General features: G+C 37.5%; 1 protein-coding gene across 2 annotated transcripts in view; it reads left to right on the forward strand.

The window, feature by feature from the left end:
- The window catches only part of ARID2 (AT-rich interaction domain 2), a 91,479-nt gene that overhangs the window by 60,313 nt on the left and 19,045 nt on the right, over window positions 1-12,121 (forward strand). For both annotated transcript variants that reach the window (XM_030263778.4, XM_072922429.1), the window contains 9 exons: window positions 1,385-1,451; window positions 1,536-1,786; window positions 2,925-3,021; window positions 3,102-3,311; window positions 3,675-3,842; window positions 4,904-4,979; window positions 7,132-7,266; window positions 7,721-7,920; window positions 8,291-11,124. In XM_030263778.4, coding sequence (XP_030119638.4) covers window positions 1,385-1,451; window positions 1,536-1,786; window positions 2,925-3,021; window positions 3,102-3,311; window positions 3,675-3,842; window positions 4,904-4,979; window positions 7,132-7,266; window positions 7,721-7,920; window positions 8,291-11,124 — 4,038 coding nt within the window. The remainder of the gene's footprint in view (window positions 1-1,384; window positions 1,452-1,535; window positions 1,787-2,924; window positions 3,022-3,101; window positions 3,312-3,674; window positions 3,843-4,903; window positions 4,980-7,131; window positions 7,267-7,720; window positions 7,921-8,290; window positions 11,125-12,121) is intronic.

Here is a 12,121-nt window from a genome sequence, read left to right on the forward strand (position 1 = left end):
ATGCTGAACTGATTTTTTTGTTGCCTTTGTGCTGTGTGTTTTTCAAATGAATGCCCAGAAAGCTTCATTATTTCTTTCCACTTTTGCTGTTCCTTTGGGGGGAAAAAAAAAATTGTCATGTTTCACCTGTTCCCTTGCAACATAATTTTGCCTGCATGCCTTCATCTTCTGTGGCTCATGGTGATAGCTTCAGTATTAATTAGAAAAATTTGTTTGTCACAAACAGTAAGAAGTTAAGACTTTTTTCTAGCTGTTATTGTTTTTGCTAAAATGAGGTAATAATCCTTTCTGTGCAAGTAAATCCTCTTTACTAAACAGTACTTGGATAGCATTTAGGAACATTGCAGTGAAAATAAATTCTTTCCCTTCCAATTTAGAAAATCTGTAGTATTGTATTTGTCAAGAAAATAGTAGTGTCAAGCTTGGTATGAATGCTGTAATTTAGTAATTACATTTGCATAGCAAAATTTCTCCTGCTGTTCAGCTGGTTGTACTTCCCATCCTTCCCTTTTTATCCAGATTTATTGGTGGTTTTTTTCTGTGATTATAGTCAAAAGAGGAATGGTATTTCATTAGTGAGTCAAAGAAATGTACAAATTTTTATTAGTCAAAGGAAGAGTTACATCATTTTTCAGATATACACATTGGAATGCATATATCATTATATATTTTTATATTATTATACATCACACCATGTATTTTTATTAGCTTGCAAACCTTAATTCCTTGATTAATTCTTGAATTTCAACAGGACTAGCAGCAAAACAACCATTTACAGACCAAGCCCTAAATTTGTAAAGTAATTTGAATTCCAGTCTGCTGAAGTCTTCTGCTTTGGTTGTATTTATAAAGGTTTTTTGTGATGGTGGTGGTTGTTTCTCTCTTTTTATTATGTTATGTTGAAGTAGGAAACGCAGCAGCAGCTTTAAAAAGCCTTTCCAAATAGCAACTTCTTGCAGGAGTCTTAAGATCTGCTGAGAGTGGGAGGAGTCACCTTATTCTGCCTCAGGTCATCACCGTTTGTAGGAGATGAAGGAGGATGAGCTGTACTTTTTCTGCATTTGGAATTGCTGTATTTCTAATGATATATGGAAAACTGCCCCTTAGTTGCAGTATTTGCTTTAGCAGAGCACTTCTGTGGTAGTATTGGTTGATTGTGACTGCATACTTCTGGTGCTTTAAGGGAAGAATTTCATTATGTAAAGTAGTGAACATCTTGCATGTCATCACTTCTGGTTACTATCAGATGAATCAAAGTACTCGGAAATGTTTAAGGAACAAGTATTTTAATATTATTTCAGTATTTTAACATAATAGAAATAAAAGTAATTAATATTTAAAGAAATAGCCCCTAGAAATTAAGTGTTTTTAATTCTTTCTTCAGTTTTGGAAGGATATTGTTGAGGATATTGAAGTTCGTGATCTAATTTCTGACAGAAGCAAATCTCAAGGTGAGACATCTTGACTAATCTTAATACATGCATGTTGGTAAATTGAGCAAAGGAAGGACTAACATGTATTTATTTACTTCATAGATATTCCATCAGAAGAATGGATTTGGGAATCCTTATTTCATCCACCTCGCAAATTGGGCATAAATGATATTGAAGGGCAGCGGGTACTTCAGATTGCAGTGATTTTACGAAATCTTTCTTTTGAAGAGGGAAACGTTAAACTTCTGGCAGCTAATCGTACTTGTCTTCGGTTCCTGCTACTCTCTGCTCACAGTCACTTTATTTCTCTACGGCAGTTGGGGCTTGACACACTGGGAAATATTGCAGCAGAGGTAATGTGTTTTCAAACAGAACAATCCAAATATAAATTGATAAAAGCAGTAGTGTTAATGAAATTATCTTTTGTCCTTTATCATTGGGTGGAGAAGGAAATAAATTATTCTCTGAATTTGTAACTAGCAATTTGAAAACAAGTGTTCAGAGACAAAACTAAAATATGACTGTGTGTGTCCATTTGCTAAAATAGAATCACATGAAGAAAACTGATGATGTAGGGAAATAAGAAGATAGTCATATTGTATAATTTTTAGTATAATTTCCCAGAGAGAATAAAGGAATTTTTTGAGTTCTGCACTTCTTCACTTTATAATTATAACCTTTAGTCATGACTTTAGTCATGACAATGTGTTTAAGAAAGAAGGTTGTGGAGGATTTTATGTCCTGTATACTGTACTTTGTGTAAACTAATCATATGCCACTGGGTATGCTGCCAGAATCATGCAAGGTTTTCTTTTTTTCTTTTTTCTTTTTTTTTTTTTGAAAAGTTTGAATGTTATAAAATACGCTATTTCAGTATGTCATATTACTGTGCAGAAAATTATATGGATTTTATAGGTAGTGTATTCAGATAGTCCTTATATTTAAAAATGTAGCATATAAATTTAAGTAAAATGGGTACTACCAGAGAATAGGATTGGAAGTATTGGTCCACTACTAAATATTGAAAGAAAAGATGGTGTTTTTCATTTGCCATGTACCAAACTTCTTTTGAATGAGAAAGAATGTTACTTATGTCTGAGATCTCTGGTTAAGAAGCAGAAGTAGAAACAAGATGAATGACTGGGACAGCATTTGGGAAGGAGTACTTTTGTTACTCAAGTTCTGGTCTTTGTTGGATATCACAATCTGTTTGTATATACTGTTGTCTGCCTGAGAATAACGTTATTTTCCTTATTCTGAGCACTGGAAAGTATAAATTAGATTGCTGCTTCAGAGCAGAAAGGGAGGAGATTGCTCAAAGTGCTAGGTACAATCAAAAGCTCACAGGGTTCAGTTTTTATGAACACAAATGTAATTTATGTGTGCTGCACTTAAACACTTCTGAACCTTATATTTTGATAAGCAAATTTAAGTATTTGAGCCATTAGCACTATGTGGATAGTGTTAGTAATTTTTTTTCTTTCTCATCAGCTTCTTTTGGATCCTGTTGATTTCAAAACTACTCATCTAATGTTCCATACTGTTACAAAATGCCTCATGTCAAGGGATAGATTTTTAAAAATGAGAGGTAAGATCTCTACCTATTCTTGTTGTTGTATCAGAATTGTAATTATTGTTGTTTAAAACTATTTTATATTTGTTTTTCAGGCATGGAAATCTTGGCAAATCTTTGTAAGGCTGAGGATAATGGTGTCCTAATTTGTGAGTATGTGGATCAAGAATCCTATAAAGAGATCATATGTCATCTCACTCTACCAGATGTGCTTCTTGTAATCTCAGCACTTGAGGTGCTATACATGCTCACAGAAATGGGAGAAGTGGCCTGCTCAAAGATTGCTAAAGTAGAGAAGAGCATAGGTAAGGGAGAAGCAAAATCTATTATTTCTCTGGCTTATATAAAAAAAAAAGACTTAACCACTGACCATGACATCTTCTTAAAATTGTGGTTTGCTTGTGTGTGTGTGTGTGTGAGCACACAGCATAGGGATGGAATTTATTACATCTATTTATTGTGTCCTCAAGGAATTGATGATGCTAAAAAATCTGAAGTGTTTTTTTTAATGCCACAAAATGTGTTAAAGCAAACAAACAAACAAACATACAGAAACATGTAAAGACTTGTTCCCTTTCAGCACATGGCAATTTTAAAGCAAATCAATATGTTCCAACAGCATTTGTCTTGTCCTATTGTAATTGTTGGTTTTACATTCAATACTTTAGATACATTAGTATGTCTGGTTTCTATGGACATCCAGATGTTTGGACCTGATGCTCTTACTGCTGTAAAGCTCATTGAACATCAGTGTGTTAGCCAGCAAGGAATACTTGATGTCAGACCACAGGTAATGGATCATGGTTCTTCACAGGCCCATGCAACAGGTGTCCCAGGTGAGTATCACTGCAAGAGAACACACTGTTCTAAAAAAATTTCCCATATGATCTATGATTTTTATCTTATCTGGATTTCTGATTAGTTTACATAAATAAGTGTAACACTGTGCATAACATATGTATCTTTTTCAAACACTCACTCATGAAGAAAATACACTATGTTAGTCAAAGCTGTCTTAGCCAAAACAGTTGTGAAACAAGCTTTGAAAGAATTTTAATGTTTCTCAATTGCTAATTTGAAAATTCTCTGAAAGTTACACACATTGCTTATTTTAACTTGTTCAGTGGAAAGAAAAAGTATCTCTTCTAGATTGTTCTCACAATTTTCAGAAAATTAGAGGTCCATTTTATTTTATATTTTACACTGGCTATTATTGGGCAGTAACATCAAGTATTTGGTAGAATTGCAGAGATGAGATAGACTCACTCTTGAAGGTTCTAAACAGTTTCTTGTTATGAACGAAGTTGTAACTATTCTTAGGAAGTTACTAAGATAGAACCTTTGGAGCAGATACTGGTTGGCAGGCTTAAGTGTGCTGTTTTTGGAATGGGTGTAGTTACCAGAGCAAAAATGGTTGGGAGAGAATGTAACCAAGGGGTTGAATAAGAGTGAAAAGGATGAACTGATGTGACATTGCCACATGATCCTTTGCATTATATTTGCATCCAGTTAAGAACTGGAAAGATAATTGCTGTGTATTTGTGCGGGTTTTGGAGGAGTATTGTGCCCCTTTAAAATCATGCTCAGTACTGTAAAGTACTGAGATCATGATCATGAATCTGGAAGCAGCTGTTCACTAGGTGCACTCCTCATGATTGCACTTGAGCGATGAATCTGGCCCTGGCAAGCCCTGCTTTACTTTGGTAAACTGTAGTGCAGATCTGTAGTCTGCTGTGGGCACCTTTGTGACTTGCCTTAGCCTTGCCTTAGCTGGATATGTCCTTACTGACAAATATAGGAGAAACTGTACCAGTGGATGTTGTGAAGTGCTTCATTCAGGAGGACAAAAACCATTTTAGCAAGTTTTTTTTTTTTTTCTTCCCCACATTCTCTGCAGCCTCTAGGACAGCACCACATGTTGTTCCACCTCCAGGAATAGTAGAAATAGACAGCGAGAAATTTGCATGTCAATGGTAAGTGTATAGTTCTGTTCAAATACATTAATGAAGAAGAAAAACAAAGAGAAATACTGAATTTACATGTCACAGAATTTTCTAGTTTGCTTCACTTTACTGTTAGACTAATTTTTCTGAAAAGTGTACACCAAATCCATTCCGTCATTGCTTTGAAGAAGTCTGAAAGTAAAAACTCAACCAGACTATTCAGTTTTCTCACGTTGTTCATGAAGTTAGTTGTTTTGTCTTTTAGGACAGAATTTGATTTGATTTTTAACTCTGATCTTGATTTAATTTATTTTTTAAATTGTCAAGCAGTGACATTTTTATCTGGTAATGTGTTGCTTTATTACTGAATCAATATAAAAGTTATTATCAAATTAGGAAGCTAAGGCCCTGCAAAACTCTTACGTGATCATTGTGAACCTCAAGTTAAAGAAGATCAAAGTCTTTTCCATTCAAATTCTCTTGCTTTCAACTGATACTATTGTCAGATATTTAGAGACAAACTGTGGTTCTGTGTAGACTGCCAGTGATCTTTCTGAGCTTTTTGTCTTATATAAATCAACTCACGTTCCAGGTATTTGTATTAATTGGTTCCTGATGGGCCTTTCACCTCTGCTCCTTCACAGCTCTTAGGTTCATCTTTTGTCATACTGAGGAGACAAGCACCTTCCAGATAAAGTGGATGGAATTTACAAAGCTTAATGTTTTAGGTTATCATGAAGTTATACTTCCAGCAGAGCTTTGGCTGTATGGGGGGAAATATTGCAGATTTTTGTGGTCAGCTGATGTTATCATGCTTCTCTTTGCACACTGCAAAGTATTATTAACCATAATAATTAATGCTGAAAGATTGAGAAGTTTCACATTTAGGCATTTAAACAGGGATACCTGGAACTGAACTCTCTCTACAGATCACATTAGCAAACTTAGATTAATGTACATTTTCATGGTATGTTTTAGTCATTACTTCCTGCTTAGAGAAATAGGAAAATGGTTAAATCATAGCAGTAGAACTTAGTTTCTATCTCTTGAAAGCAGCAAAAAGAAAAGGTATTTAAGTTGACCTTCCTGGATGTATTACTAGCCGGCTTAGATTCAGTAGGAGGTGTAAGTACTGATCACAGACCCCATTTTACAATTTTAAGTCCTGAACATCTCCAGTTTGTTGGTACCAATGTTAATGTGTCAGCCTAATATGACATCCAACTGGATAGTAACTTGTCCAATATGCCAAATTTAATTTATACCTAAACTTTCGGTTAATATAATGTAATCTCTGTTTTTGTAATAATAAAATTCTAACTGCAGGAGAAATGGTACTTACTCTTTATGAGAGATCACAATTTAAAGAATGTAATCATAGGCTTTTCATCTAGTTACATTTGGAGTGTAGGGCTCTACAAAGAAGAACTTAGTGTAGTTTTACAGAGTGTTAGCACTATACAACAAATGCTGACAACTAAAATATTTCTTTTATTCTTATGCCAATATTTGAGCACTGAGTGTGAGTTGTTACTTGCCTCTGTTTGCTGCTGGGGATGAACAATTCCTTTGCCTCTGGGTCGGAGTAGTGGATCTAAGAGAAATAAAATTAAACTGATAGAAAATGTTTCCTTTTCTCACAGCTTCCTGAGAGATTAGATGGTCTGTGGACTTGTGGAAAATCTGTAGGAGATATAAATACTTTTCGCTGCTAAGTGAATATTAGATGTTCAAAAATACTGATGGATGATAAAAATGTGTGATGAAGAATTAGTTAGCTTTCAGCACATCTTTTGTGAAAGTGGAATCATTAAAGAATAAGAACATAGTTGTGGGGAGAAGATGCCAAGAAATCATGCATTCTCATTTGTTTTTGCAGAATATACAATAAAAGAGGCATAGGTATAGGCAGTTTTGCATAAATAATAAATAATATATATATAAGTATATAAATAAGATACTGCATGTAAAATTGACTGTAGGTGTTAGGGGTCCAGTGTGTTAATTCATAAGCAGTGAAAAAGTGTGGAAGAGGCATCTGACAAAACAATATACTAAAATACTTTTTTCCATGCTGTTGGCAGGTCTCAAAAGTGTCTGTGATACAGACTGAAGTGTTTTAACAACCCCCTAAAAATACTCTCTCCGTATTTTGCCTTATGGTTTATTTTTTCATCCTCAGGTTGAATGCCCATTTTGAAGTGAACCTTGATTGCTCAGTCTCTCGAGCAGAAATGTACTCTGAATACCTCTCTACTTGTAGTAAATTAGCTCGAGGTGGAATCCTAACATCAACTGGATTTTATAAATGCCTGCGGTAAGACAAGAATTTATGCAGCAATAAAGAAACAATTATATGTTCTCAAAACTAACCAATAGTTTTAGATTTCTTTGAGAAGAGATATACTGCGTTGAAAGACATCCAGTTTTGAAATTTTAATGGAAACAAATGTTTAGAGTTTGTTTAATTTTATTTAATTCTATTTCAAGATCTTTGAGTGGGTTCCTTTTCTGCCTCTAGTCCTTCTAATTCTTTCTGAAGTAGTTTTTTGAGATTTTGTAATTTTTCAATTAGGTTATATGATATCTCTGCCATCTGGGGGACCTGCTAGTCTCAGTGATGAACACTAACATGCTATTAGAAAATCCTGCTTTGTTGTAAAGATGCAGGCATTCCTTCTATTACTCTGCCCACAAGAGCAGTTAGGTAAAACAAAAACATTGTGAGAGTTACTGTGTTTATTAACTTGGATTTATGTTGTGTTTGGCAGAACTGTCTTTCCAAATCATACCGTGAAGAGAGTAGAAGATCCAAGTAACAATGGTCAAGCACATATACATGTGGTAGGAGTGAAGAGGAGAGCTATACCACTTCCCATTCAGATGTACTATCAGCAGCCACCAACTTCGTCTACCCCAGTTGTCCGGGTTGATTCAATTCCTGATGTGTCTTCGTCTCCTTTGCCAGCAGGTTTTTAACTTAATTATCTATAAAGTATTTTGCATTGATCCTGAAACCGTAAGAAAAGTCAGAAGTTTTTGAACATACTTTGATAGTGTTAGAAGTTGAGGCCACATGTTTTGAGTTTATTCAACAGTGTTGAGAATAGTATGGCAGTATTTCCTTGTATGCCATTCTAGTCTTTCTAGTGTAACCCATAGACTTTCCAGTCAGCAGACAAGCCATTATTGCTGCATCATTAATTCAGACTCTCTAGAGCTGAGAAAAGAAATTGTTTCATGTAGAATTGCAATTTCAGATCTATGATTTTAAAAAATTTGTTAGTAATGTGTTTGAAGTAATCGCTGCTTCCAAACTTTTACTGTGTTTATTTCAACAGGAATCCCTCATGGGCTACCAAGTGTAGGAAATCACTATCAGAGGACCCCTATTAATCAGTCTTCAACTTTGACAGCAACTCAGATGTCTTTTCCAATTCAAGGTGTTCACACTGTGGCACAGACTGTTTCTAGAATTCCACAAAATCCTTCTATTCATACACAACAAAATGCTCCAATGACTGTTATACAGAATAAAGGTCCAATATCCTGTGAAGTAGTGAAGGCTGCAGTAATACAGAGCTCTGTTCCTCAGTCTGCAGTTCCTGTTCCTATTGCAGTAGGAGGAGCTTCTAATCAAAATCACAGCACCCCAGGCCAGCAGCCGTCTGTTACAGTTGTGAGTTCTCAGATGCTTCATCACCAACCTGTAATTCAACAACAGTCCCCACTGCACGCAGTGGTACCAGGACAGATACCTTCAGGCACTCCTGTTACGGTAATTCAGCAAGCTGTACCTCAGGGTCATATATTTGGCAGAGTACAAAACCTACCAGCATGCAGTTCAGCAGTTTCACAGGGTCAACAGCTAATCAGCACATCCTCACAACCTGGGCAGACATCATCTCAGCAGTCCTCTGCGGGTAACCAGCAGCAAGATACAGTCATCATAGCCCCACAGCAGTATGTCACAACCTCTGCATCTAACATTGTTTCTGCCACCACAGTTCAAAATTTCCAAGTAGCAGCTGGGCAGGTGGTTACAATTGCAGGTGTTCAGAACCCACCAACATCTAGAGTAGGGTTTCAGAATATTGCACCAAAGCCTCTGCCATCTCAGCAAGGTCCACCTGCTGTGGGGCAGCAGCCACAGCAGCAGCCTCCAGCACCGTCCCAGCAAAGTGTAGTGATAGTAAGCCAGCCAGCTCAGCAAGGGCAGGCATATGCACCAGCCATTCATCAAATTGTGCTTGCTAACCCAGCTTCTATTCCTGCTGGCCAAACTGTCCAGTTGGCTGGACAGCCGAGCATTACTCCATCATCTTCACCATCCCCTGGTCCAGTTACAAATAATCAAGTCCCTACAGTTATGTCATCTTCATCTACCACTCCTCAGTCACAAGGACCCCCTCCTACTGTTAGCCAGATGCTTTCTGTAAAGAGGCAGCAGCAGCAGCAACATTCACCAGCATCATCGCAGCAGCAGGTACAGGTACAACAATCGATGCAAATGCAAGTGCAGTCACAACAAGCTAATACAGGAGTTGGTCAGCCCAACTCTGGTGAGTCTAGCCTGATAAAACAACTGCTTCTTCCAAAAAGAGGCCCCTCGACTCCAGGGGGGAAGCTTATACTCCCAGCTCCACAGATTCCTCCACCTAACAATGCAAGAGCTCCTAGCCCTCAGGTGGTTTATCAGATGGCCAATAACCAGACACCAGGTTTTGGAGTTCAAGGACAGTCTCCAGCTCAGCAGCTGCTAGTTGGACAGCAAAATGTTCAGCTGGTCCCAGGTGCAATCCCGCCCCAAGGGGCAGTGCAAACAGTACCCATTTCTAATTTACAGATATTGCCAGGCCAGTTGATCTCAAACAGCCCAGCAACTATTTTCCAAGGGACTACTGGCAACCAGGTTACGATAACAGTTGTGCCAAATACGAGTTTTGCTACTGCAACTGTGAGTCAGGGAAATGCAACTCAGATAATTGCTCCAGCAGGAATTTCAGTGAGTGGAGCACAGACAGGAGTTGGGCTACAGGTGCAAACCCTTCCAGCTACTCAAGCACCTTCAGCTGGACAATCACCGTGTACTGCTGCTCCCCCATTCAAAGGTGATAAAATAATTTGCCAAAAGGAGGAAGAAGCAAAGGAAGCAACAGGTTTACACATTCATGAACGTAAAATTGAAGTTATGGAGAATCCTTCCTGCCGAAGAGGATCTGCAAACACCAGCAATGGGGATGCAAAAGAAAATGAAATGCAGGTGGGAAGTCTTTTAAATGGGAGAAAGTATAGTGACTCCAGTCTACCTCCTTCTAACTCAGGGAAAATACAGAATGAGGCCAATCAGTGCTCACAAGTCAGTAATGGGCCATCATTAGAAATGGGTGAGAACGGAGCTCCTGGAAAGCAGAACTTTGAACAAATGGACACACAGGAAATTAAAAGTGATTTGAAGAAGCCCCTAGTTAATGGAATCTGTGATTTTGATAGAGGAGATTGTTCTCATTTGAGCAAAAACATTCCAAATCACAAAACTTCCAATCATGTAGGAAATGGTGAGATATCTTCAGTGGAACAACAAGGGAATTTGGATGCCACGCAGCAAGATACTGCCAAAGGTGATCAAGGGGAAAGAATTTCTAATGGGCCTGTATTAACTTTGAGTAGTTCACCTGTTGTAAGCGGTACACAGGAGGCTGCAAAACTGTTAAGCCAGCAACTTAGTGGTACCAACACTGATTTACCTAATGGACCTCTAGCTTCAAGTTTGAATTCAGATGTGCCTCAGCAACGCCCAAGTGTAGTTGTCTCACCACAATCTACAGCCTCTGTTATACAGGGGCATCAAATCATAGCAGTTCCACACTCAGGACCTAGAGTGTCCCAGTCTACCCTGTCCTCCGAAGTTCGGTCTACTAATGGCACAGCAGAATGCAAAACTGCAAAGAGGCCAGCAGAGGATAATGACAGGGAAACTGTTCCAGGAATTCCAAATAAAGTAGGAGTTAGAATTGTTACAATCAGTGACCCCAACAATGCTGGTTGCAGTGCAACTATGGTTGCTGTGCCAGCTGGAGCGGATCCAAGCACTGTAGCGAAAGTAGCAATAGAAAGTGCTGTTCAACAAAAGCAGCAGCATCCAACCACGTATATACAAAGCATGGTCACACAGGTATGTTGCAGTGTTCTTTTTATGTTTATTCTGACTGTGATTCTGACTAATACTGTGAAATAACATGACTGAAAATGTAAGCTCGGTCAATATCTCTTGCATAGTATTTCAGATATTCAGGAAAGGATACTTTATGTTCTTCCACAGACTGAAGTTTTAACAGTTTACATATTTCTTCAGCGTCAGTGACAGCAGTGGAATTCAAAATTTGTAGCTTGATAATATGCAGTGAGGAAAGAACTTCTGCTCAGTATTTTGTTCCTTAAAGGATGAACTGTTCTGAAAGCAACAATGATATGCTGGATGGTCTTGTGAAAACATCATTGTTGTTCTGCATTTTGTTCTTGGTCACTTTGGAGGGGTGAATCTGGATAGCTGAAATTAGTTGAAGTTTTTGCATTAGAAGCTGGTCTTCAAGGTCTTGTTTTGTGGGTTCACTACAGTTAGGAGAACGTATTAGTTTGTAAATTTGTTGAAATGTTTACATTTATTCATTGCAAAATATTCAAAATGCTTTAAAATAAGACAGGCATTGTTTTGGGGTTTTTTTCTCTGTTTGCCAAGCTTTGGTAAGAGTTTGTAGGGCTCTTTTATCCCTTGATTGAACTTGTTGAACCTTTTGAAAGTGGTTACTCCCTAACACTTACTAGAAATGAGGTATGGACATCAGGAGTATATATAAGTAAAATAATTAGACATTATTCTGTTCCCTAGAATTTATTTTAGTTCTATACATAGACAGAAATTGCTCTCTAAAAAATACCCATTCCTAATCTGAGTAGGAGCAAAGGGAATAGAATGGTAGGTCTGGCAATTAAGAGTTCTGACAGGCCAAGAGAGAGGAAGTCCTGAGTGTATGTTAGTACATTTTGACCTTGGAGTAACAGATCTTAGCCAGTAAGTGCTGGTTAGTGCTGCTTCATTTTCTGTGACAAGTTAGGTTGCTCTTGAAAATCTTTTGACTTTTCTAATTGTCAAAACTCACGGTTAACAGTTA

This window comes from Taeniopygia guttata, chromosome 1A (assembly GCF_048771995.1).
Source record: "Taeniopygia guttata chromosome 1A, bTaeGut7.mat, whole genome shotgun sequence".
NCBI classification, from domain to species: Eukaryota; Metazoa; Chordata; class Aves; order Passeriformes; family Estrildidae; genus Taeniopygia; species Taeniopygia guttata.